This window comes from Rhea pennata, chromosome 14 (assembly GCF_028389875.1).
Source record: "Rhea pennata isolate bPtePen1 chromosome 14, bPtePen1.pri, whole genome shotgun sequence".
Lineage (NCBI taxonomy): Eukaryota > Metazoa > Chordata > Aves > Rheiformes > Rheidae > Rhea > Rhea pennata.
Window position 1 is genome coordinate 18,762,350 of NC_084676.1, and position 27,438 is coordinate 18,789,787.

The 27,438-nt window shown below is 47.2% G+C and overlaps 2 protein-coding genes across 7 annotated transcripts in view; both read right to left on the bottom strand.

The window, feature by feature from the left end:
* Positions 1-379: 379 nt before the first annotated feature.
* Positions 380-22,945, bottom strand: CATSPER3 (cation channel sperm associated 3). 5 transcript variants are annotated; one of them, XM_062587572.1, is made up of 9 exons: positions 22,701-22,945; positions 18,445-21,110; positions 17,107-17,260; positions 15,939-16,178; positions 9,639-9,821; positions 9,093-9,233; positions 8,320-8,439; positions 2,285-2,405; positions 380-1,667 (listed from the first exon to the last, which is right to left on the bottom strand). In XM_062587572.1, exons 2-9 carry the CDS (start codon positions 18,747-18,749, stop codon positions 1,537-1,539), a joined length of 1,395 nt encoding a protein of 464 aa, XP_062443556.1. In that variant the 5' UTR covers positions 18,750-21,110; positions 22,701-22,945; the 3' UTR covers positions 380-1,536. The 5 variants fall into 5 exon arrangements, with proteins under 5 accessions (XP_062443556.1, XP_062443555.1, XP_062443559.1 ...); XM_062587571.1 differs by lacking the exons at positions 380-1,667; positions 2,285-2,405 and adding exons at positions 5,158-5,340; positions 7,000-7,157; XM_062587575.1 differs by lacking the exons at positions 380-1,667; positions 2,285-2,405 and adding exons at positions 5,255-5,340; positions 7,000-7,030.
* Positions 22,946-23,645: 700 nt separating this feature from the next.
* Positions 23,646-27,438, bottom strand: part of PCBD2 (pterin-4 alpha-carbinolamine dehydratase 2) — a 29,641-nt gene continuing 25,848 nt past the window's right edge. For both annotated transcript variants that reach the window (XM_062587320.1, XM_062587321.1), the window contains exon 4: positions 23,646-25,741. In XM_062587320.1, coding sequence (XP_062443304.1) covers positions 25,646-25,741 — 96 coding nt within the window. In that variant the 3' untranslated portion in view covers positions 23,646-25,645. The remainder of the gene's footprint in view (positions 25,742-27,438) is intronic.

Genomic DNA, 27,438 nt, shown 5'->3' on the forward strand with positions numbered 1-27,438 from the left:
TCAAATGCACCCAGTGAAGCTGGCCAGTAGCCCAGATGCAATCGGTGCCACGGCTGGAAGGGGCGACCTCCCCTCCTGGGAGGGCTCTGCATGTTCCCCCCCCCCCGACACACACACCCCAAACCAGGCTCCCCGGTGGCTCCCTGCCACGGTACCCCTGGGGCAGGCGTACCGCCAGCCTGCCGGGGCACGCCGGAGCCAGGCCGCGTCTCCGCAGCGCGAAGGCTGCCACGGGCACAAACTGGCAAGCAAAAACGGCCGAGGCAGCTCGAGAGACCAGGCCAAGGGGTGTCCAAAACTAGCCCCTCTCTGAGCTTGGAGCCACAAACACATTCACATGCAGCCTAGGACTGTACACCAATATACACAGAAAAGTAAATTATGGCAGAGGAAGGTTTATATTAAATAGACAAACCCCTATTGGGCTATATGACAAAATCAGCATCACCCTGTCCAGTAACTTAGGCAGTAATTACGAGCAGTTTTATAGGTACGAGACCCCGCTGTGCAACAGACTAGTAAAACCATGTCCAAGTCTTCTGATCGAAGCGTGCAAGGATGCGTGTGACATGGGCCGAGCTCACACGCAGGCGTCCCTGTGCCTGCTCATCTGCCACCTCCACCGGCTCGAGAGCCATCAGGGCACGTTGCCTGCGACCAACTCGCCTCTCGCGCCCGCCTGCTGCACGTGCAGGCACGACTCCCTCCGTTTCAGAGGAGCAAAGCCTGGTTCTTACGATGTCCGAACCGAAAAAGCAGCCAGGCTCCCAAACAGCTAGATCAAGATTTGCTAGATTAAGCTGGATCAAGACTTTGGAGACCTCCTCTGAGGCATGTCTACAGAAAGGTGCTTAGAGCGTGCATACGCCTCCCGTGCCAACGGCCCGGCCATCTAAAACCTCCAAGCCCAGCATCTCAAAATGAAGGCAACCAACAAGAGGTGGCCATTTCTCTGGATCCAGGCTTTTGGTTTTAATACTTTAACACTAGCAGAACAGGCAGGAGGCTGTTCCTAGGATGCCGGAATAAAAGGCAACGATTGGGGGCCACCAAGCCATGAGATCCTTGCTCCCTCCCCGGAGCATAGCTCTGGAAACCAGCACTTAGCTAGACCAGCACAGAATTAGCTTCGTGTTCACAGAACAAGGCAACAATTTTACAGCACCAGTTTAAATCATTAATAATAGTCTGTACAAACCCTTGCAAGCTTCCAATGCTATGTAAACAGAAGTGAATTAAAATTATTTTTTCCATCGCTGTTTAAAATGTGTGATGTTTTTTCTAAACGGCCCCATGAGCAAAAGAGAGGGCGAGTCTGAAATGACTCCCTGGACTCAGGCCAGATCCTAGCAAGGACTTTATATTTCACTCTCAAGATGGTCAGAGCAGGGGTTTAAGAGGCTTTGAACACAAACAGCGTTAGGTTAGTTAAGTTCTGCTTTGACCAGCCGGGAGCGTTTGAGACATAAACAGATTTCATTTGAACCAGGCTTAATGTAACTGGGTTTACAGATTCACAGCTGATTTCAACATACATCAGAAGTGTTGTATATTCAGCACGGCAGCGTGGTCCAGCGGCGAAGGGGGGACGGGGCAGTCCGTATTCGTGCCGCAGCTCCGCCGCTGACCCCTGGCGCAACCCTTGGCAATCCCATCAGCAACTTTATCTGCAAAATGGAAATAGCTGACCTACTTCACAGAGCAAACCTGGAATCAATTAATGTCTAGCCTGCATTTAGGAGAGGCAAAACACTATATAAACATTATGTATCATTTAGCTTCTGCAGAAAAGCCATTGCTTGACAAAAGGGGCCTCTCTTTTTATGAAGTCCAGTTTACACTGGTACAGCCCTCCTGACTTTTTCAGTCTGGTCCTGATTTACACCAGCCCAACCGCAGGAGAAGCAAGGGCACCAAATGCCCTCATTAATACGTGCAGACCTTCTTCTGACCACCTCCATTTCACGTTCAGTGGCTGCGTCTCCTTCAGGGTGATGCTGAGGGACAGCATCATGCCATGCACTGGGCACGAAAACTGGCCAGGTTTTGCTTCCCAGCTTTTAACCCTTTGGCAAAGGAATTGGGGCCATCCTTGAAGAGCAGGAACTGCATCCCAAGCTCAGGGGCAGCTCAGCCCCACATCGTACCATACCTGAGAGCTGGCGGGGGCAGTGGGGAGGGAGCCATGCTCTGACCTCACTCTGCCATCCAGAGTTGTGTCTGCCAGAGAGATGGGATGGGATGGGATGAGACAGGATGGGATGGGATGGAATGCATGGTCTACCTGGCTCCTGTGCACCAGCAGGCCTGGCGAAAGCAGCCAGCGTCCCAGCAGAGCCAGACCCTTGCTCCAAGGGTTTCGGCACTTCTCCTTTCAGTTCAGCCTGTACAACGGGGCAGGAAAACTAAGTAGTTAAAAAAAAGAGAGAGAGAGAGAGAGAGAGAGAGAGAGAGAGAGAGAGAGAGAGAGAGAGAGAGAGAGAGAGAGAGAGAGAACTTAGCTTAAGCTGAGGGTGGGGAATGCACTGAAGTACCTTGTTACCTGAGTTAGAGGGGTTAAGCCATGACATTGAGCCACTCAACAGCTTATAGATGGAAACCTTGGTGTCCTGAGCCTGGTGCCTCCAAGCTGCCCACACGTGAGGAGGGGTGAGACCTCCACCCAGAGCACTGGGGTTTGCCCGGGGTTGGGGTGGGGGCTGGCTGAGGGCGGTTCAGATGACCCCAAGGATGGATTCATAGAAAGTCAAAGCAAAGTCTTTCAGGCAAAGATGTCCCAAACCGCGCCAGGCAGCAGCAGTGCAGGATCAGAGGCAGCCCTCGACGTGACGATGGCAAAGCCATCTGCACGCACGCACCCGCGAGCACCCTCACCGACAGAGACCTCGCAGCTGAGGCATCAGCTCTCACCTGGCACTGAGCCGCAGCTGGCAACGGGAAGTATTTTTTATAGGTTTTATGTGTTTTTCCTGCTCAGTCTGTCCATGTGCCCACGTGTCATTATGCCAGCACATCGGGCAGCAGCTGGCTCTCCCAAATCCTGCGGGAAGGCCGTTGGCCACGGAAGCATCCCTCCTGCCTCCTACCGCACACGACAGTCTCGGACCTGCGGGAGCTCTCTGGGCCGTACGCAGATACGCACCACCCAAACAAGAGCAGTGCACAGGTTACTTCCAAAGCAGCATTACTTGGTGGTCAGACAAGCCCACAGGTACTTGCAGGAACCTGAAAAACTTGGAGACACTTTGCCATCCAGATGAAGCAACTAGAAATTGGAAATTCGTCAGCAGGGCTATAAGATTTTATCACTATCAACATTTTCGGTTGCTACCTGTAATTCTTGGCCTCTCCATTCATCCAGAACTACTTATCAAAGTCGCTGCAGCACTTTCCTGGCTTCATAATTTTATTTTTGGTTAAAACATATCCCAGACCGTTTCTGACCAGGGCCCCTGCAGGCTGGTTGCCGTCCTGTGCGCTCAGGCTGTTGGGAGAGCTCTCGCTAGCGAGCTGCTCAGCCCGAGCCCTTCCTACAAACATGGGCAGGGCGAGGATGGTTTTTCACATCACACAAAATTTTTACCCTTAAAATAAAGAAAACCAGGATTACCGACAGCCCGCTTCCCTGGCACTAGCCACAGCGGTGCCCGCCGGGATGCTGCTGCGAAAGCAGCACCGGCGGGTGCTGGCTCGAGCCTGCGGGTGCTGCACCCGCCGCGGGACCCCTCCGCACTCCCTCGAACGCGAATGCCGGAGGAACTGCACGCACGCGCGCCGTGTTTCTGGAAGGGTGACTGGCGCAGGCACGGTGAGGGCAGGCTCGAGACCCGCGCTCCTCCGCGATCCAGCTTACCGGGAAGCCTCCCAGGGTAGCTGTCAGAGCAAAGCAGGTTTTGATCTAGTCTCTCCACGAAAACAGTCACAGAACGTATTAGAGGCCACATGTGTTTCCATCATGTCGGGGAAGCTTTCGGAAGCATTCCTCATAAAACACATAATGGTTACAAACGAGAACATGAAAAACAAATTCAATAGGAGCTTGTGTCCTTGGTTTCTCCCTAGTCCTTTCATGAGGAGCTTCTGTGAGCAGCTGCAACCCCCCTCGAGAAGGAGCGAGGGGCGAGGGCTGCCGCGGCCGGGACCCGGGCGATGCCGGCGCCGAGGAGCGCCGGCCGGCCGGGCTCGCGGGGCCTCCCGCCGCGTACTCTGCGGTCACTAGCGTCCCGACCGAACGGGGACAGCGGCGCGCAGCGAGCAGTCGCTGTGAGAACGCTTATATAAAAGTTACGATTTAGAAAAACTTGGCACACGGTATTATACCCATAGCGCCAAAGGTGCAACTTTCAGCACCTCGTGTCACACCCTCACGTCAGCAACACAGCCGAGCACGGAGGAGCCAGACCCTGACACCCAGCACCCTCCTGCACCTCCTTCCCTCGTCACCCTCCAACGCTGCTTTCTCGGTTACCACCGCTGTGCGCTAAGGGAGGACACCTAGCTCCTAAACGGTACGAGCCGTCACAGCTCCATCCGCACCACCCGGGACGGGTCGCGGTGGCCCGCAGCGGCTATCGCGCCCGGGCGCCTCCGCGACGAGGACAGGCTCTGCCCCGCCGAACACCGGGCACCGGCCGTACCGGTACACCCTGTGCCGCGCGGCCGCCGCTCCGCAGGCTTCCTGCTGCTTTCTCCAATTACCCAAAGCAGTGTGGGTGGGTTTGCGTTAAACCTGCCAGACACATCCAAGCGGGATATTCCAAATCAGCACCAGAGCACTTACGAGCTGCTTCATTTAGAGCTATTACGATCCGTGTCCTTAGCACAGCTCATTTTTCTCCGGCTCAGAACAGCCCCTTAGCTATGCCAAGTCTGCTTGACCTTACAAAGAAGGGACTGGCAGTTCAAGCACTCGCGGCCTGGGGTCTAATCCCAGCTCTATCACAAGGTTTCCAGGAAAAGGATCTGAGCTGTAATCCTTTGCCTGCACGCAGTTTCCCCAGTCTAAACCACAGTGCACTTGCCTGAGTCAGCTGCTACCTACCAGGTGTGCTGGGGTCTGCATTTGCATCTGGAATAGTTATGTCAAGAAATAAGCCAGTAAGTGATCAGAAGGGAAAGCTAATCTTTTCTGAACTATTTCTGATTGTAAATGCTTCTGACCTATTTCAATAGAGGTTTAAAATAAAGATTCTGGACACAGTTCTGAGTCACCAAAGATCACGTTGCCCACAAAAAAGACTTTATTTTTTAATTTTCTCAGGAAGTGGCAGAGATTTTTCTTTCATGTCTTCCAAGATCATGCTCAATGTGCCAAGAATTTCATAATATAGATCCTGTAATCTGCAATGAGAGAAAAGCATGGCAAAACCATCCCAGTAACAAGCTAGATCACTTTCAAATACCATGGAAAATGTGGAGAGCCTATTTAAGAGGCATATGGAGAACAGCACGCCATTTAATCACCCCTCTGTTAACTCAGTAGGTTAAAGAACAATGAAGAGAACCTGAGTATTTGAATGAATTTGACTCCTCTTTCTGCACAGGTTTTCTTTAACATTCTTTTAAATATTTTTCTCCCAAAGACCAGATTTGGTGAATGGCAGAAGTGCTGCATAGGACTGGATCAGCAATGTGCACCATATGCGCAGCAAAACGTTTTTGGAAGCACTAGTCCTGATCAGTGCATTCAAAACACAGGGGAAAAACAATGCTAAGATTCCTGAAAGGATCTCTGGTCCCCCTTGGGGAACCGGACAAAAGGGAATTTTCAAAATAATATGTCTAGGCCAGCGGTCAGATCTGCGGTCTAGGAGTCAGCAGCACTCCATAAATCATTTCCTGGTGCAAGCTGGAAGAGATGTGGTGAGCTACACTGAACCAGCCACTTGCATCTCTCTCTTCCAAATTGGTCCTCAGCGTGAAAAAGTTGTAGGACTCCAGACCAGATCTAGGGTTTTTAAACAATAGGTACTAAATGTGATCATAGGCTTGTATTACATTAAGGTTAACCCAAGACATATAAAACTCAGTAGTCTTCATTCAGAGGATTTGTGGGAGGTTTTTATGGTTACACGGTTTGAACTAACTGCCTGGGGTTAGTCATTTCACTGAACAAGATCCAGAAAAGTCCTCTGCTGAGACAAAGTACAGGTCAGCCTGGACTACTGCTATAACAAGGAAGGCAAGTATACTGCCTCCTCTCCTTCCGAATTTGGGTGCAAACAAATCCTCCCTCCTCTCACAAATCCCAGAAGCACCCTCCTCTCTCCCAGGGATGCTGCGAGGCAAAACACAAGAGGCTGTGGAGGATGGACACTCAGCTCTGGGGGACACCCAGGGCTCTGAAAACCCCGGGACATGCTGGGGCTGGGTAGCCCAGGGCACTTGGGCCTGAGATAAGCGGTGAAGGACAACAAATTTGCTGCCAGGAAGCTGAGCGCATTCCTCACTGATGCAAATCCAGCTCACGCAGCAGGTCCCACCCTGGCATCACATGTACTACGGCTTTCCTTGCTGCCAGAAAATGTTGTCAACCCTTCTAACAGGAATCTATTCCTCCCTTGCAGTATCAAATGCTACAGGTTTCCTGATCACAAAGGAGAGCGAGCTAGGGTACCGGGCCCCTCGATCGCCAGCTGGCTGGGCGAGCTCCCTTGGGGACAGGACACGCCTACGCACAGCCACCTCCATCCCTCACCTTGGGGACATGACGTTATCAGAGTCTGGTGGCACAGACTAGGGATGCTACTCGCTCCAGCAAAGTTTCGTTATGTTTTGGTTTAAATGCATTAGAAATCGGTCCCGTTTACAGTGCACGTCGTGTTGGTACCTTCCTAAGCTCTCAGCAGTGCTCATGCTGAGAATAGCAGCATTTTCCCCAGGGAGAATGGCCACAAAATATCCACTCACTCCAAGGAAATAATGCAGTACGTCAAAAAGGCATTTTGTATCTTCTGTGTTGGAGTCTCTCCCATACTCACCAGCTCCATAGTTACCAACCTGTCTACTGTGTCATCCTGGAGGTCCAGGGCTGTCAAATAAAGATCAATAAATGGGATGCTGACACAAAAATCCTCTACAATGATCGAATCAGAGTGGCGCAATGTCTTTTTGAAATTATCCACCAGCTCACTGAAGGCTTTATATTGAACAGTTTTCTGATGTGAAAAAAAGAAAAAGCCCAGGAACAAACACTGTCAGAAAGAAGAAGGTGTCGTATGGAGACTGTCACTCCCAGGCACCTCCGAGGGCTTTGCCTTGGCTAATGGTGGTACACAGGAGGAGCATCCCCAGGGGCCTCAGCTGTAGCTCGGCTGCAGCCTCGCACCCTGCACTCGACCCTGCCACCAGCAGTGCGACAAGCCCCTGGGCACACACCGAGCACCTGCTTGCACCAGCCAGAGATGGGCTAGAAACGAAGCAGTCTGTAACTTCTGTTTCCACTGCGCTTGAGGAGCATGGGCCAGGGGTGGCATGCCCTGGCACTACCAATCTGCAAATACCTGTCAAGAAGGGACAACAGCCCAAGGAGACAGGTCCTGTCACTGTACAGTTATTGCCACCCCTGGTGCTGGGCGAGAGACTTACATTGCTGACTGAAATCAGTCACTCAACATAGTCCTTGCACCAGTGATTTTCTGGCCCAAATGCAAGAGCACTCGCAACTGAGCCATCCTGAAATGATTAAATTACATTTTCTAACAAGAATGAGCAGAAGCGTTGGGGGAAACAGGCAGTCACGTTGCTCTAATCATTTACATTTCAGTGACAGCTTTACTACATTTATTTCAAATCAGCTTTTCAAAAGCCTTTTATCAAGCAACGCAAAGCACTCCTGCAGAATCTGCAGCATGAATTTCAAGTCTGTGGTAACATTTTAGAAACTTTGCATCAACAGACTGGGAGAGAGCAGGAAGGATCACGACCTCCCTCGAGCACTAGCTGAAAGTGATTCCAAGTCATTTCTGGACAGATTTCTTGGCCTGACATGACCAGAAAAGATTTCTTTTTAATTTCTCTTTGAAGTTAAACTAACTCAGACAAAACACACAGAAATCTATTCTAATACCTTTACCATTAATATCCATTGTAATATTTTTAAGCGCTGACCTCACCAAAATTCTACTGTATGATGATCCTACCAAAAATACATACAGAATCTATAGTCTAGATTATTATTAAAATGGTGAGAGGAAGAAAAGTAAATTATTCCTCTACTGAAAATGGCTCATGTTTGTCTTGCCATTATTAAAGAGCATCTAATACATGCAGTTCTTGCTACCCACCCAACACCAACCACAGCCTAGCTGGGTCACTCACCTGCTGACACGTGAGCTTGTTCGCTTCCTCCTGCTGCTTTTTCAGGATTGCCTGTTTCTTGGCCCAAATCACAGCCTTCTTTGCTGCTTTGCACTCTTGTTCATAGCTCTGAGTTGAGTTCTATCAATACCAAACCACCAGCATGACAGTGAGTCCCAGAGCACAGGTCACAGCTGATGATTTGAGGGATCAGTCAAGGAGACTTGCGCTTCAAAACCCCCTGGCCCAGACCCAGCTCCACGCAGGAGCAAGAAAGATGTTAAGTCAAATCAGCTGGCAGTTGACACCCTACAGCTGTTGGGATGCAGGAGGATCTTGCCATAGGATTCAGCTTATTCCATGGGCAGATTCATTCCTGTAGCCCAGTCCCCATCTCCAAGCACTACCTTGTAGAAGACTGTTAGAGGCAGCTACAAGAACCATGAAATCAGCCAGGGGTTGAACAGACACAGGGCCTGGCCTTGATTCAGAAGCCCTTGGTGAGAAATGCACTTCCTGCCCAGATGCAAAGGGCTGGTTGTGCTGGAGAGGCAGGAGGTTTTAGCAGCTGTGGAAAAAGAGAGTCAAAGTAGAGATGTAAAGATGACTCAGACTGGGCAGGTTGGGAAAGACATGCTTTTTCTGTTCAGACTGAGGACTTCTGCATCCTAAATGTTTCTAGCTGCACCAGGAGCCAAATTTGCAAGTAGCTAAATGCCAGTTTTCTAGTACAGGCCTGTTATCTAGTGGCACACGCACCTAAACAGACACACAATGCAAGGAACCACCATTACCTGCATTTTGATAATCACAACTCCAATGAACATATTGAAGAACACAAAGAACCCCAGTAAGATGAACACTATCGTGAACACGTGGCTATTTGTAAACCCATGATCCTCCAGCTCTTGCTGTAAGTCTGTCCAGCCATCAACCTGCAAATGCATTTAACCAGACCAGAGAGTTAGTTCCAAACCACAGTATAATTCACAAGCCATATGAAATCTTGTTCTTCTCTCTCTTTTTTTTTTTTTTTTTTTTTTTTTTGTTAAATTGAATGCAGTTTCTTCTGTTTCTTAGAGTTCCAGGTTTAAGATAGCTAGTAAAGATCTCATTGCTGGCAGCTTGAAAGATTTGCTCCTCTGGATTTTCAATACCAGGCAGGAAACTTATCTATCAAATCAAATTTTCACAGAGATCTGCAATATGATCTCACTAGAGAGCAGTTCACGCTCTCCTCAGCACAGTTACAGGTTAATTAATGGGCTTCTTCAGCAGCACTCCAAAAAACAGAGTTTGTTATTTGGCTGACATGAACTGGAAAATGCTGCTGTACTTACAGTTACTAAACTGAAGAGTGTGAAGAAGGCAGCCTCCATGTTGCCCCAGTTTTCAGTGTCTCCAGTTTCAGGAACTCCATACAAACCATGTCCCAGAATGGCAAATATAAACATCAGCAGGAACAGCAAGATGAGGACATACATCACTGTCTTCACCATCTGGCCAAGAGCCTTTGTGAAAATCTGCAGAAGGAAAAACAAGTGAGTGCTTCTTAGGAGAGCAAGATCCAGCCCCAGGTAAAGCAAAGGCTTGCTCAGCAGGGATGAAGCCAGGGAAGCAAGCCAGCGATTCACTAGGTGGTTCAAGTTCCCAAGACCAGTTCTGAACCAGCTCCCTCACATGCACCTGCAGTGTTGTACTGGGAACTAGGGAGAGGCAACCACTGTGCACGGAAGCGCCATAAAATCTGGTCTCTGTGAGCCTCTTGGACTGGGAAATGTCCCTTGCAGGGCTCAGTAGTAAGTGTTGTCCAGAGGCAAGCGCAAGGGCCATTCAGTCCCAGAAGAATCACTCTCAACACACATAGGCTTCTCACTCCCTTCTAAAACACAGTTTCACCATGACAGGTTACTAATGGAGTAACAGGTTCATATTCATAAAAGATGCAGCTCTTCCTAACCTATGTGATCCACCGAACAAAAACGAGCAGTGCTATTAACCCTCATGCCTCAGGAACTGGAGGAAGATATTTCTGCTGCCCTCATTGTCCAGCTACCCCTCATCCACTGCTGTGTAGGAAGGGCCCAGATATGGGGAACCTCTCTGATCCCTCCTGTGACTGCTCTCCTAGAGAAAGCCCTGTGCAAAGCTTGGGTTCACCACGAAGGAACCGAGTATGGCCTCTGAGACAGCCTGATTTCTTATAAAGACATACATATGACATCAATATATATAAAGACACTCTTGGGAGTTGATGGGAATGCTGGTTGGGGAATTGAGCTTAGGTCAGATCACTGGTAATGGCTTTTAGCCAAATGCAAACTATTCTGTTAACTCCAAATTACAGAAGACTACACGCAGCCTCTCGCATCCATGTAATATTTCTCCAGAGACCAGCGGCCACATGAGCTGGCTGCCTTCCCTTGGTTACAATAAGCCTGCTAACACTAGAGGGTTTCTTATACAGTGCACTAGTTCAGGGACTATCCATTTATCATTTCCTCTTTGGACAATAGCTCTGACTGTCAACAGTATCTCAAGTTAAAGCTCTGAAATCTATCCAGTTGGTCTGCTCAGATGGTACTTCCTGGTGTAGACATTTGTGCAAAGCTAGCATAAGACGTTCTTTCCAATCTCCTCTGGCTGCCAAAAAGCTGATCCTGTTATGATGGATTACGAACTCCTGCAGCAGTTGCCTGAATAGGTCCCTGCTTTTGCAAGGCTTGTCTGCTCTAGAAAACATACCCACAACACTGTGTATGGCCAACCATCCCAGGTCCTTCTTTTGGCCACTAGTCACCCTCAGCCTACATGGACTGAATTTCTTGGATCTACTTTTCATCCAACTCAAATGTAACAAGGCAACACAGACCTGTGCAAAGGTAGTACCTACTTTGCCTTTTTTTTTCCCTCTAAAATTGCCAGCTCTGGCGGCTTTGCCAAGAATAACCACAGAGGAAAGAGATAGTCTGGACTTGCACCTGTGTTACCCAGCCTTGCTCAGAGAAGAGTGGAAACAGCAGAGGTTGCCAGCTCTGTGCCTACACCACAGAGGCACAGCAATGGTGCCTTAGATACTTTCAAACAATGACTTGGGTAACCGGTTCTTTACTGAAATCATCCCAAACACCATGCATTTCTACCTACTCTTAAATTGCAAATATATTTAGCAACTGCTTCACTGCTGCTCTCTGCAAGCCAAGAACATGCAGCTTGCTTCAGAGCAGCTCTCAGCCCCTGGCAGAGTTAGCCTCTAATCAAGACACATACTTGCCAGTCAAAACTCAGGTGAAGTGAGGTTAAAATATTTTCTCTGGACCAAAGGAAGCCATAGAGCATCCCCAGTTCATAGCTTATATCCACAAGCAGCATCAAGATTTCTTGAGCCTGGTCTCTGAGGGAATGGCCCATATTGGACTGCACAACCCTGCTGAGCATTTCCCCTGATGGGGAACATCCCCAGGTGGATGTTCATTCCCTGCCAAGAGACTGAGGTTTCTAATTGCTCCTTGCCCAGGTGCACAGCTGGTGCTTGCACTCTGCTATGTGAGCTGCATGATTTGCTTGTCCTCTGCTGCTTTGGGTTTTCATAGAATCATAGATCAGTAAGGTTGGCAGGGACCTCTGGAGATCATCTAGTCCAACCTCCTCACTCAACAGGGTCACCTAGAGCATGTTAGACAAGGCTGCATCCAGGCGGGCCTTGAAGATCTCCAGAGAAGGAGACTCACAACCTCTCTGGGAAGGTTTTGCTTGGAGGTAAATCAGGTGATCGGCACTCCTGGGGCTTGTGCTGATGATACAGACTGCAATTTCAAGGACAAATATTGATTCTTTTCAGTCTGTCATATACCTCCCTGTAGAAAGTCTCTCATGCAGACAAAACACCAAAAATGTCCAAACAGCTGCCACAGAGATGCCAAGAGCCAAGTGGCAAATCTCCTGTGTTGACTTGAAACAGTGGTGGGTCAGCTGAGGATGAAGAGGCTGACATACTCCTCTAGTACTGCTCTCATTTCTCTTTCCTGGAATGGCTCGCACCCACAGGATGCCAATGTTCTGTCTGCTGCCACCCTGGAGCAAACCTGCTTCAAAGACCCTTTCACCTGCCTCGGCTCACCCTACTCTTCCCCAGCTCTCTGCATTCGGCTCCTGGTAGTTCCTGGCAGTAGGATGCTCAGGCTAAGAGGCGCTGGCAGGCCGATGGATTGCTGTGGACTTAAAAAGATGAACTGCATGCTTAGGACAGAAAGACTCTGGGCCCATTGCTCCAAAGAGTCTCAGGATTTGCACCTATTATTTGCAGCTCCCAGCGGGGCTCTGTCACCCAGACAGCAGGTGTGGCACACTTACGTACTCGTTTCACCAGCTTCAGCCTTCTTTTTTCATTTTTAGCCTATTCTGCACCATTGCACAAGGTTTTGGTGGACACCAGAACTGAAAGCTGCTTGGCAGCAGTAATGCAGCTTTCTTGGCCACACACAATAACGGGCAGCGACGGAGCGCACGGAGCAGTTGTGCTGGGCCCAGAAAATACAGCCACACTGAAAACCAACACCAAGAGACAATGTGCTAAAATCCCCAAGTCAGATGGAGGTGAACACCAAGCCTGCAATGCAATGCAAACACCGGCTGCATGGCAGCACGACAGAGAAGGGCATGGAGAACAGCGGGGAAGAGCAATATCAAATGCAGAGAACATCTCAACAGTTGCATTATCTGAAGAAGTTTCCCCAAAAGGCCGGGCTGGAAGGAAAGCAACAAAACCACAGAGTTTGGTAGCAGCAGCTCTATGAGAAGGAATCAAAGGGAAATTTCCTGGCATTTCTGCAGGCGTGGGATGTCTCTGGATGCTAACTGCAGGCTCACGTCCCGTCCCCCCCCCCCCGACATGTACGGTCTGTCCTGCAGGCTGCAGCCAGGGAACAAAAGTCATTCAACCCCGAAATCATATGACATTTTTGCCAAGTTATGTAACGGCGTTGAGCAGATTTGGGCTGCGGTACATGATCATAAAGAAAAACAACCACCCATAGCTGAGGGTAACAAGAGGGCTGTAAAAAGGCTCACGGCAACTGCAGGCTGGCAAGTGCCTCCTGCGCAGGAGCATCAAATAATTTCCAGTTGCCAAGGCATATCTTGCCTCTCCGGCGCTCTTTCAGGAACTGCTGTGGATTCCTATGAACTTTTATTAAGAAGGAGCTTTGTGGTTCACAGTCTGCACAGGTAGTAAACTACATTGAAATTAATCCCAAATATATTTTTTTAAAAAGCAGAAAAGTCCACTTTTTCTTTAAGAACAACCTGGCATTTTAAAAGTTTATTTTCAAATTGAAATAAAGATGAATGGGGCCTACACTAAAACAGGGATTGCAGCTAACAGAACGTCTCTGTATGGAATACAACAAGGAAATTATTTCCTCAAGGTGGAAATTTATTGCTCCAAGGTGGAAGGCAGAGTGTTTTAAAGAGGTTTTTAATTAATAAAGGGAAATGTGCCAAGAATGTGTTGCATGTTTGAGTTCTCTGCATTAAATACTGCTAACCTGTTGAGGGCTAATTTAGACTTCAATTAATAAATTACAATATACACACAGGTATAAACAACCTCCCACACCTTCAGCAAAATGCATTTAGACAGCCCTATAGCATTTTAAAACAACTTTTAAGCAAAGAAGTGTTGCCTCTTGGGTTGTCAAACAGCTCAGGGCACTTGTCCTTTCAGATCAGGATGCAAAGGCAAGTATCATATGCCCCTGAAAATGAGAAAGCAGCAGCATGGTAGGGGTTTGCGTGATATTTATAATAGCTTTGGGACAGGAAGGGACTGTTAGAGCCTGAAGAACTTTCCTCTTTGGATATTTTTCACCCGATAATGCCATCTAGGCACTCTCACCCAAAGTCAGGATGCAACTTCTCAGTGGCCACAGTCCCTTAGGTGTTAAGTGTCCTTGTCTTTCATCAAAACATAGATTTGTACAGGCCAGATTTTCAAAGGCATTTAGGCTCTTAAAGTTGCAGACTTGTGCCTAGTGGGATTTTTCAAAGCACCTTAGCATTTAAATGTCTCATGAGAGTAAGGTGCCAAATCTTATCCTACAGTTTTGCTTACTCTTTGTCCCCAAACAAGGCATCTTGTGCCAGCGAGTTCCACAAGTCGAGTGTGCATAGTGCAAGTTTCAAACAGACAAACACAAACACTTTATCAGTTTTAAATATCTGCCCACTTTGCCATGCATCAATTTGTTCTTTTACAATCATTCAGACAAAAACATGAGCATCTGATTCACCTTTCCTAAATCATTCATTATTTCATATGCATCTCTATGCTGTCCCTTCTCCCAGCAACACAGAATAATTAACATATAAAAGTCTGGTGATAAGTGACGTTTACGATCCAAACTAGAGGAACGAAGGCTCAGAAGTGAACATTATAAGAGCCCTGTGCCCATAAACATCCCACTTCTGGTGGGCTACCCAGCCAATTAATTACATGCAGAAATGCTGGCTGAGCATTCATTGCCCACATAAGCTCTGTGCTGAAAAACAAACCTCCAGAGTAGTCAGGAGAAAACTAAGTAGGAGATGGTGTGTTGCAGAGAAAAACACACACAGACCAAGAATAATACATAACCTATATTTTACAGGGATTTTTTTGTGTCTACTCTGCTGTAGTAAAAAGAAAATCTCTACACTCCATTGGGGGTGAGCAGCAACAGGGAAAAGAAACAACAGCCAAGTCATAAGCGTCTAAAAAAAAAAAAAAAAGAAGAAGAAGAAGAAAAAAGAAAAAAAAATCAGGAACAATTAGCTTTCTCCTTCCCTCACAGCTACTGTAATCATCAACCCAGCTCGGGGCCAGGCAGCCCCCCAAGACACCAGGGTATACTGCAAGGCCTCTTCCACATCTGAGCTCGAGGGCATTCAAGAGGATATTTATATTAGCAAAAAAACAGCAAAAACTGGGATTGCTTGAAAGATGAACACAACTCGCTGTTTTTCCTCTGACACCTCAGGGTCAGAGGTTCCCTGGCGCTTTCCCTAGGCCAAGCCAGCAGCAACGTCAGGCTGCAGGGTTGTGGGCAGCTGCAGGCACCTTCCTTCCTCCCTGCAAACGCACGGGCAGGCTTTGAACCCAAGCGTGGATACCAGCTCCTCAATGCTCCTCTCTCTGCCTGAGCCCTCTTAATAACCTAACTTTGAGTCCCGCTGCTGGAAGCCCCAGGAGACCTAGCTCCGCACACCGATGCTTTGCTGACGCAGCACTATGACAAAGACACCCCCCACCTTTCCAGATACAGCAAGAGCCCTGATGTACACCCAGCTTTGAGTTTTGCTTGATTTACTTATGCAAGGTACTAACACAACTTCAATAGCAGAAATAACCTCCCATGCCCTGCTAAAGCATGCTGGCAGTGCGGTGATGCTAGTAAGGGGGCTGCAAGTCATTAGGATCCCCAGCAACAGGTAGTGTTGGTGGGGACTGAGAGGGGGGCCTCCTGCCATGCTCTGCCACCCAAGCGCTGAGCACCCTGGCCAGCAGGACTCAGTCACACTAACCTAAAAAGACCAGAAAAGAAACTCTTAGCCCAAAGGGAGGGGAAGAGCCGCTATGACCTGTCCAGGGAGCAGTGCTTTACCCTCATCCCGTTGCTGTACTTGATGAGTTTGAGAATTCGGAGGGCCTGGAGACCTTTGGCCGTTTCCCAGGAGTGGAAGTGCGTGGCGGCCCCCGTGCTGGAGGCGTACAGGATGAATGCAATGAGCAGGATGACAGCATCTAAGACATTGTAGCCGTCCTTCCAGTAGGTGATGGGATCTACGTACACCTTCATCAAAAATTCGCTGGTGTAGATGGAGAGGATGAGAGTATCTGTGAGCTGGAGAGACAAGGAGGTAAGCCCAGGTGGCTGCTCTGATCGGGCATCACATGGCACAAGGGTCCTGAGCATGTCCCAGAGCAATGGACACCTTGCCACCTCCTCCACCCTGGACTCGCACTGCCTGCTTCTCCAGCACAAAGCCCGTTTCTGGAGTCAGAGTTTTCTAAAACCTCTAAAGCTTGTGACGGAGTTTCCTGACATTAGCCAGGCCTGTCTATATATTACTGGGATATATAATTAAGGCTAAGAGGTTTGTGTACAGTAGCTGACTTGTGTAACACGAGGAAATCAAGGAGTGTGACCAGGAGAGATTTCCAATGTGAAAATTGAATATTAAAAGGGTGCTTAAAATCAGCTGTGCTAAAACTACAAAGGGGAAAAGAGTTGCCATGGAAAGGACCTAACAGTTGCATTTTAAGAACGATAATTACCAAGTGCAGGGATTTAAAGCTTGCCCTTAAAATATGTTTCCTGGCATAACTCCACGACAGCAAGGCCCTGGGCTCGCATAAGCAACTGTCATGCCAGGTGCCTGGTGACTGAAGAGTTACTCATTTGGGCTGGGCCTCTGGTCCTCAGTTAATTCATTGCTTGAAACAAGACAAAAACTGCCTGCATAGGTGAGCTACCAGCTCCCCCTCTCAGTACACAGCAGCACAAGGAGGCAAAGCCATACCATGGCTTTGGTTACATGCCACCACCACCACCGTGCACACAGCCAGCCCGGCACTGCTGCAGACATGCTGTTGTCCCAAGGAGGGATGAGGGGATGCGAAGGGCTGCAGCCCAGCAGTGATCCCAACCTGCAGGGGCAGCCGGACTGGCCAGAGATGCAGGTTTTTCTCCCATCCTCCAAGGAAAGCTTCGTATCTCTTGGTTTCTCTCCTCTTGACTGTGTCACGTGGGAGCACTAGCCATGCCTTACCGCAAAAAAGGTACTCGAGCTTAACCTGAGGCGGTAGTCAGTCTCCACAGCCAGGAAGATGGCGTTCAGTGAGATGCTGCATATCATAAGGAATGTGAAGACTGGACTGTTCAGCAGTCTGCGCAGGTAGGCACAAAATTCGGTGTCCTTTCTCCTGTCAGAAACAACAGAAGAGCTAGACAGAACCAGGGGCCCACCATCAAAGAAGAGTCAAGAGAACACGGATGTCCCCTCACCTCTGGGTGTCTCTGTGTCAAGCACAACAGGCATCAATAAGCCCAGCTTTCCAAACGGTCCCAACCACCCTGAGCAGTGGAGAGGGCTGAGAAGTTTGGCTCAGTTTGCAGCTCAGGCCAGCTAGGTAAGCAGGTATTTAGCAGCCCTGTTGCATGTACCTTATCACTGCTGGATTCTGCAGTCATGCCTGTGGACATGCTTGGTGGGTATGAGATTGAATCCAGATTAAAAGCATGTTCAGAGACTTTGCAAGGTGTCACGTAGGGATATCGTCACTTGGAACTTGTTGTCCTTTTTTAAAAATATCTGCAATCTCAACCAAGCAGCAGCAGCTCCTGATGACATTTAAATTTAATACCGCATAGAAAACACACCAAATATCATCCTGAGTAGATCTACTCCCATACACATTATTGCAGAGTCAGAGGCACAACCATCCATTCCCACAAGCTGGATGGTTTCCATGATCAAACCCAGCAGCTGGCTCCTGCTTTATTTGAATTCTCAGTGCATTTTGGTCTGAATCAGAGCTTTTCACCTCGAGTCCAGTGGGCAGAAATCCACACACTACAATCATCTTTCAATTAGGTCCTTTTTGGGTAGGTGAAAAAGCCACATAATTCTGTAGCAAACAAGGACAGACCTGTCCCAAAGGGAAGGACTGCCAGAGCACGTCTAGCTGCTTCTGGTCAGAAAAGACGCATGAAAAGCAGAGTCAGATAGATGTACTCTGTTCTCAGCAGAAAGATCTGACTCAGTAAGATACTCTTGTTCCCCTACTTTTGCTACTAAATGTCATGGTCTAGTAAGCACCAAAACTGAGGAAATTAGTTAATGTCAGTGAGGAAAAAAACATTTAATACTTAGTTTAAATGCTTACTTAAGAATAATTTGTTAAATGTTTGTAAAATAATAATTGAAATGTAACCAAAGCTAACAAAAAAAAAAAAATCCAACCTTTTGTTTTCATTTAAAATAAACACATATTGGCTCACTCAGTCATGTACCAGGTCCCACAGCATAAGAACTACTTAGAGGGTGAATCTGATCATCATAACCAAAACTTAACTCCACATTAAAAGGTCTTTGCTACGCGCGTACCTGAACTGCCAAAGCGCAGACCCTCTCGTATCAGTTTCAGAGGAGGACTTCAAAGATTTAATCAGCAGCTCGGATATCACTTGTCTCTTCTGGGCAGGCTCTACGTACTCCATGCTCCCAAGGGCCCCGCTTCGACCGCCGGGGCGCCCAGCTTTCCCGAAGGCTCTCGGGGCGCTCCGGCGCTGCGGGACGGCGGCTGCTCCGCCTCGGAGACGCTGGAACCTGCTGCTCGGCGCCGCCGCTCTGTGAGGTCGCTTCCAGCGGGAGAAATCAGCCGGGCAAGCGTCCGAGGCCGAGCCCTGCATAAATAAAACGCCTGCGCTGAGAGAGTAACGAGCAGACGCTGATTATACCTAACTAACTGGTTTTGCGTTGCTGAGCGGTTCAGGCACAGCATACGAGTTTTGGCTACAGATCTATAAAAATCCATTACTGACAAAGCAGCTTGTAATCCAGCGCAACGCAGCTTGAACCCAGGGCTGGTCAATTCAGAGGCACCACGGAGCCTCTCATGGGCTCAATCTCCTCAAGTCATACGCATATTTTAGCAGAACTTCAACTTTCATTGAAAAAAAAATCAAAAACGAGGGCACCTTGTTCATGAAGGAAAACTTGATCTTCTCTTCAACGCCCTGGCATCTGCCTGGGCCTGTAGGCACCCTGAAGCACCTCCTTTGCAGACCTTCCCTGCACCTCCACAGGTGGAAGCTGCTGCTGAATTGCAAGGCCCGGCCAACACGCGCCTCAGCCCCATGCAAGCCGAGGAGCACGCAGGAGAAGGCTCTCACCCAGAAGAGGAGACAACCACAAGGCTATGTCACTCGGGGACCTGGCCCCCATCAGACCCATCTTCTCTGGGGAACATCACATCTCCGCACCGTCATGGGAGGACCAAGAGGTGAAGCACTGGAGGGAAGTGCCCCAGGTCCCCAGCCCCGTGGAGGCAGCAGTGCACCAGCCAAAACAGCAAAAAGATTCCTTTGGCTTTGACAGTCCAAAATAATGTGAGCAATCCAAGCGAGCTACTTTGCTCTTTGCTCATTTTAATGTATTATTTTCATCCTGGCAATATTGTCTTGAAAAAAAAACAAAAAAAAATTTACAAGCACTCCTATGATGAGGTGAAATTATATTCATTTTCAGTGTTTACATTCTGCAATGTGCCAAAGTAGTGGGCGAAAGGCATTTTTATTGCTGGACACTGCCCAGCTCCTCAATACAAGCCACACAGACAGTTTTTTGCAGTAATACTTTCATTACTCAGGAATGAGGAAACCAGGAAAAGACTCTTCCTTTGTGTCCAGGGGGGCCCCCTTTCAGCGCGCGTCACTTCGTGCCTCACTGCAAGCCCGGGAGCAGTTTGGCCACAGCCTGGCGGAAACTGCTACGCGCTCCGAGGTTGTTCGGGAAGAACCGTCCCACTGCCCTGGTTGGCTCCATTTTTTCATGCCTTGTCCCTCAAGCAGCAAACATTCACCTCCAGCTCACTCCTAAAGGGCATCAGCAGACACTGGAGCTGAGCTGTTACATTTCAGCTTTGCAGAGGGAAATCCTTCTTCATGTCGTAGAAGGATTGCTTGTACCTGGAGAAGGTACAAGGGTCCAAGTGCAAATCTCTGCTCTTGCTGCAGGCCCAGACAGCCTTTATTGCTGGCTCCAGCACCCCTGCAGCCAGCGCAGGCTGCAAGCTGGCCTGACTCTAGCCAGAGGAGCACTGACAGCCATGGCTGGAGTATTTCCAAAGTTTGTTTGCAAACGATTGTCAGTTCCTCACCAAAGGATCCAACTCTGCAACAGATCTTCAGCATGAGTAGTGCTGACACAAATACAGCCTTTGATGTCAGTGGGATAACTCTCAGTCATATTTGCTTTTTGCCTTGTTTCTTCAGGAAATACAGCGAGAGTATTAACAATTGCCAATTTATTTCAATTAGTCAGCATCTCTGAGCTTGTTAGTCTGGACGCTCTGCAAGCACTTGTTCCAGGACACACATCTTTGGCTAATCCTGAGGCACAGCTTTGGGTAAGCCACAAATATTTGTTTCTTGGAGCAAACAATTACGAAAAATTGAAACTAGCTTGTGCAGAGGAAATCACTAGTTTGAATTAATTAACAATCCCTTCATTAACCTGAGGTTTAAAAGGCCAGCAGAGATGCACATGCCAACCAGAAGCTGCAGAAAACCTGAAGTCTTCAAAATTGTATTTTGCCTGATTGAAAAGTACTTGCAGGCAAGGAAAAGGCAGAGCAGGGCTGAGATCTGGCACATAGGAGGAGTGAACAGAGAGGCTGTGTTAGAGCAAGGATCTGTGGAAAACCTGGAATTACTTTAGCCTTCAAAACCTGGGGATGTTGGAAGCATCCATAAACCAGGAAAGATTCAGTACCGTGATAGTTCAAACCGCTGCTCTGGTCTCACCTTTCCCTAACACCACACCTACCCATGTCCTCCTCGGTGCTCTGACCCCAGGCCAAGCCAGCTGAGGGAACTAAATCAATAGAAAACTCAAGTCCAACTGGATCTACATTGTTGCTTTGTTCTGTTTAACATCCAGGGCTTCAGACAGGGCAGATTCACAGCCAGCCGACACCATCACACCAGCCTGAACTCATTCCAGTTCCTTCAGGCTCACTCCAAAGCAGAGGATGGGCAAGGATGAAGTGTCTAAGGAGAACAGAAAAGTAATCATGTTAATTTTCCCTCCCAAACTGGAGAAGTAGCTGGGTGAGGACACTTCCCTATTAGCATTTTTTTAGCATCTGAATTGCCCCTCTTGAGAGAGGCTAATTAAAAGAAAAAGCCAACTTTTATTCAACAACTGTATCTCATGCCTCTCTTGTCAGGTCTGAGCGACAAAGATGACGACAAGAAAGGACAGGAGGAATCCCAGTGTGATGATAACTTACAAACCAAGACATAAAAGTTTGTTTTCTTGCATGCACTTGCAGACCTATCTATAGGACTTATCCATGATCTGGCTGCCTTTTCTCCCCAGACCCACCAAGCTGAGTCTGACTTGGCTGAAACCTCTTCTCAGTTCTGTCTTTGCCTTTTCACCAAGTACTTTGTAGGACTGTCATTGGCACATGCACATGCAGACATCCCTACCTTTAGGGGGAATAGGAATGACTCTATCAACTCCTGACAACACACAACCTCAGTTTCACCCAGGCTGAGAGCAAACGTGTGTGGGAAGATGGGGCAGCCTTAATGAGCAGAATGGCTGTGACAGCAGGTGGTAAACGATCCCTGTGCCGAGTCTGCAGATAGTTACCTTCTTGCTGTATCCAATGTGATTTTTAAAGTTTAGTGGACTTGGGTTCCCATTTTAAGGAAAGGGAAGAATTATGTGCTGGAGGCGTTTCAGAGACTGTCCTATAAAGGTGTGATCTCTGCTGGTAGCTGAGCAGTTAGCAGTCCCCAAACGCCCCAGGACTCAGGCAGTAATCTCAGCAAGGTTACATGCTGCAGGCATCTTTCATACTTTGCTCTCTCAGCCTCAAGTTTTAGCTTTTTAATTTCCTGTGACCACGGACCAATGTCAGAGGGTCTCACAGGGACTGTGTTTCCCACAAGTCACAGACTAGGTTGGTGAGGGGGACACACTGAGTTAAAGTTAATTTAGATGCAGGGAAGCTACTTTCAAGGGGAAGGTTGTTTCGTGATGGATTATACAAACACTTAAAGCCACAATCAGCCTTCAAGCAAAAGACAAACTTTCAGGGAAATATTTAACCTGGTGGCTCCTAGCCATGAGCTGAACATCACAGTAAACAGGGAAATGTTACTAGTTCGCAAGAGAGGCATCATCCCACATTAGGGTGCAATCCTGCAGGCTAATGGGGAACAGGCACCAGCCCATGCACATCTATAAAACCCATGCAGAAGAGAAGTCTGCACACCAGAGGAAGTGGTACTTCAGGCAGTTGTTCAAGCCCATGATATAATATAATGCAGCAGCATGACTACAGAGATGCCATCACCTTGAAAAGATCCAAAACCTGCTGTCTGACTACTTGTGTTCAGAGCCGAGCCAACGATACTCTTCACAAAAAAGGCTGCATTAGGCAAAGTTTCCTGGCCAAAACGCAGTATCTGTCACTACGTTCTTGCTATACATTTCCCAGGAAATTTCAGCTTGGCCAGGAAGACCGTGCTCTGCTGCACCGAGCCCTCCACACAGGGAGCTGCGTCCCCTCCCCACCTCCCACAGCACCTGCGTGCTCACCAAGCAACAGCCACTTGGGCACTCACGTGGGGAAGGTAGTTGAAGAGACACAGGAGTGTGGACTAGGGCTACGTTGCTCGGAGTTGGGGATGGCTTAGATTACGAAGGGAAGCCAGCTGCTTCTCAGTATACTTCGCACAGGCTATGGTTCCCTTGCCTTGCTCTGCAGAGAGCAGGTAGTTTGCTACGGACGTTAGAGATGTTGCTGGAGACAGGGAGGAGGTGGAGTTCACAGCGGTTCACCACAGGTCTGGGATGCAGTTCTCCTGAGAATTCTATCAAAAACAAAAAAAGTACAATTATAGTGAAAAAAGCATCTGCCCCTGTATAGCAAGGCAAACCCCAGGAGAACAGCAACGCTCTCCGTGCTGGGAAGTGCAGGTACCGACCAGCACAGGAAAGCAGCCAGCAGCAGCTTAACAAAATGATTAAAGTGGGACTAGAGGAAAGGACACTATATGATAGCCCAGGGTGAAATTTTGGCTTCAGTGGCATGACGGCAGAACTCTCTGAAGCCTCAGCACAGCCAGGATTTCACCTGCAACTGTCTTCAAAGTCAACATTCACTGGAAAAGCAAATGGGAGCACTTTATTCACTGCTATTTTTATTTCATTGCACTGCAATATTCACAAATGGCACTCACAGGTCTTTGCAACGCTCCAAAAGTTAACAAGAAGTTGTTAACTATGCCAAACTGCACGTTTCAAAGCAGGGCTCCTCTTCTCTGACTATTTTGCCTCTTCACTAGTCAGAGCCTCAAAACACCGCAATTGTACAGCGCTATGCCGTAACTAGAGAGTGTAGCTCTGAGAGCTAAGTTAGTTGGCGGGGATTTTGTTTCTCAGTGTATGTAAATAAATATCAATACTCTAAACCAAAGACCTCCCAGTAACTAAATATTATTTATCTTAAAACTAAACAGCTTTGTCACATATGTATAATAACAAAGAAACAAATTACAAAGGAGGAATTTGATTTTATTGGTTTTATTCAAAGCATTTGCATTATATATCAACTTCTAACAACAGTTTTCGCAGTTCATTAGAGACATCACCAAAACTTCGGGTGAAGCTTTGTTCATGTCCCCATGAGTAGCAGAAGACATCGCAGTCTAACTGTTTGTTTTAGCTTTATTTATTTCTGCAACAGCAACCATTTTCAAGCCATATCAGGGAAATCTGCTGCTTCAGTGAGAAAAGACATTTTTAAGGGAAGAACATCTGAACTGGGTCTCCTTTACATTTTTATTTCGTAACTTAAGCATAGTTACTGGCAGTGAACTCCAACATCTGACACATTCATTCCTGTTACCAGTCAGCGCATGACAGTACACTTGCTAAGGATTAACTAAAAAATTATCTTTCTTATTTTATCAACAGGAATATTTACTTGTCAGCTATTGGCATTTTGCATCCAAAAATATTTGAGAGACCACACACCTAACACATGCACCAGACAGATTTTGGCAACGATTCACAAGTCAGTATGTATCTCATTTCTCAGTAGTTTGTAACTGTGCCTTTGGTGTCATTCTAACTATGTATTTAGGCATTTATAAAATGTCAATCTTCTGGTAACTACACAGCAGCAATCACTTGTGAGGCATGACTGCGCATGGTGGGGACAGTTAGCAAAGGGATTGCAAAGAGAGAAGCCCCCTTCTGCAGTCCTTAAGCAGGCTGAATTCTCCCTGCTGGCAGAGAAAATCTGAGGATCACAGGATAAAAAACAAACTTTGAAACCATGGAAGAAATTATTTTAAAACCTGTTGGTGGGATCTGCAGCTCTTGGAACAACATTTGCAACAAGTGGCTGTAATTACAAAAAAGGGTGTCCATAGCTTCAGCCTAGCCCAGCTTAGCAGGAGAATCCTGCTAATGCTGCTTTCCTGTCTGCTGACAGCTCTTGCCAGCATTACAGGAGCCTGTCAAAGCTACCCTGACCTCTCTTACAGGTATGAGATTGCCATGACAAAAATAATGGCTTGATCCTGCAGTGTGCTGAGCACTTTGACTGACCCAAAGTACTTAAAAGCACATGCTTCGTTTAATTACACGAGCTTCAAGCACTTGCTCAGATTTTTGCATATACATCATAAGTACAGTTTGCAGTAGCTGTAGGATCCAGCCCTATACCTCCTCAGAAAGGAAACAATTCTCAAACACACGGTATCACTCTTACCTGCTATAGGTGCTAGGCAGCGGATGCCAAAAAGACAGGTGAGTTCCCACGGCCATTAGACAAACTCACAGAAAAAAATGGAACACAAGGTTGTAGCTGAGCTGCAGAATCTGCTGAGCACTTCAAGGAGGCATCACTAGCTGCATGCCCCACTCTCATCTTCCCTAAGGGCTTGCTACCAGTCACTGCCAGAGGCAGGATGGGAATCACCCAGTCTGGCTGCTATCATGTTCTTGGAGTAGAGATGTATAAACCTCTCATGTGGCCAGGCACAAGGGCACACTCACGGGGCAGCTGCGTTTGCACTCTCCTCCTGAGGGGGCCCCAGGGCCCGGCACCCACCGGGACCCCTGCAGGCTTGGGGAGCACTTACAGCTCTGGAGGGTGGGGGTCCAGTGTTCATTCCAGCTTTGCTCTGTGGATACTGAAGCTTGCTCCTGTGTTTAGCTTCTAATATTAAAATCACTGTTTTAATTTCTAGGAGAGAAATTCGTCATTGTTCAAAAATATTTTTTTTGCTGTTTTATCTCTGTATCCTCACGTGGAGCCAGCAATGACAAAGGATAAACCCAAGCTTATTTAGAGGATGGTCTCTCAGACTAAGGTCTTAAAGGCAGACAAGGCTAAGTCAGTCTGTGTTTTTATTTTATTAAAAAAAAAAAAAAAAAAAAAAAAAAAAGTATCTTGTCCTCTGAGGGACTTGGCCTAAATCAGAGTTACAATGAATGAGTGATGCTATTTAAACACAAAATATTGATAGCAACTATATTAAAACTTTTCACATCTTTGTTACACTGATGCAGCAGCTTTGTCAATAAACTGGGCCAGCTTCACATCTCTTTTGGTCAGTCCACCACAGTCATGGGAAATAAGAGTTATATGAACCTGTAAAAAAGGAAAGGAAACGGATTAGAATAGCTATTCTGATCTTTGCCATGTAGGCTGATCAGAACTTAATCTAAAATGCTCCATGTCTCTCAAGAGGAGGGCTCTGTAGCAAACTTTTTTTTTTTTTTTTTTTTTTTTTACTAAAAAGCTCTCAGCAAATACTGAATTGGAGTCTCACTGTTCATTTAAGTAGAAAATACTGTAGGTGAGCAGGCTTAACAGAACCTGAACATTAACCTGAAGAGAACCCCTTTGCAGAATAAAACAGGCTTGCATTCTTGGATTTCATCCAGAAAAAAGTGTCCGATCAAATAACTCATTCTTTGCATTTAAATTCCGCATATTAGTTTCACAAAGAATTTGGACCAGTGACTAAATTGTATACAGAAAATTCAATGGCCCAAGTGTTTGGTTAAACCAGTTGTTAAAAAACAGTACCCTAAAGGTGAAAAAATTGTTGAGCTTGCTGCAGATGAATTTCAAAAGGAAAAACAAACAGACTGGTGCATTTTGTTCTGACGCAGCTGCCTGCATCAGTGTGTTTAGACTAACACAAACAACACGTTGGGCACTACTTTCTCAAATGTTTGACAGAGATCTGGGGAAAAGAAGCGAGAAGAAAAGAGGGAATTCTAAGCCTTCTAGAAAGTCAAGAGAATCATCAAGAGCAGACGTTCAGGACTTTGTCCAGTCACCATTTAACAACCCCTTAATTGGGGTGACTGAAAGGGCTGCTGAGAACGAGTTTGCGTTAGGAGCTGCAGATACGGCTGAGACACGAGAACACGTCCTGCTCTGTCGCTCTGGCCCTGGAGGTGGTAGTTCCCAGCAGAGGGGAGAGGCAGGCTGCTGCAGGCAACGCTTCTTAAACTCCACAACACAGCTTGTCTGTCAGTCTTAAGCCAGCCATACAGGCTTTGCTGTTTAGGGCTTTTTTTAATTGGACCACTCTGTGTCAATTAATCCCATCTTTAAGATTATGCCTAGCATTCTGTGCCTGCCACAAAACAAACTATGCTGAACAGGTACAATCACGCCATATGTCCTTCAGTATATTTTTGGTGGGACTGGTATATATTATGCCAAACACTAAAACAAACAACTCAATACAATGCAATGAGAAGTATTAGAAAATAAAAATAGAGAGCAATAACTCCCCCATACACACCCTCACATAGCACATTTCATTCAAGGGTTGCAGTATACTTTGTAAGCCTTGTAAATATGAGACCACCATCAGTTAAGTAATATTAAAAACAAATTTTATAAGCTGCTACGTTGAGGCATAGGGGCCCATATTTAAAAAAAAAAAATCAAGTCTAAATTTAGAATTCCACGCTCTCATTTAGGTACCTACACATCAGTCTGATCTCCTACACCTCTGCGTTCCTAACTTGTTGCACAGAAAAGAATGAAAGTTGGTGAGTGTTCAGTAGTTTCAACACAGTCATTTATTCAAGTTAAATAAAGAAGGGTTTAAAGGGTTCTATTTAGTTTTTAAATCTTGGCCAGAAAGGTTAAGTGACAGTCCAAATCATGCAGCTGGCAGCAAATTGCAGAGAAGAACTCTGTTCTTGCTGCCATCTTACCACTACAAATCTTAGTACCTTGTGGAATATATATATTTTACTCACTGGAAGAACACCGAGTTGGAGCAGTCTGGTAGAATGTCTAGTAGAATGTCTAACAAAGTT

Coding starts and splice junctions, on each gene's coding strand:
- CATSPER3 (XM_062587571.1), bottom strand. CDS start 18,749: ATGCAGGGCTCGGCCTCGGACGCTTGCCCGGCTGATTTCTCCCGCTGG. Junction 17,261..18,444: donor TCTGCGCTTTGGCAGTTCAG/GTACGCGCGTAG, acceptor TGTTTCTGACAG/GAGAAAGGACACCGAATTTT. Junction 16,179..17,106: donor GCTCGAGTACCTTTTTTGCG/GTAAGGCATGGC, acceptor TTGTCTCTCCAG/CTCACAGATACTCTCATCCT.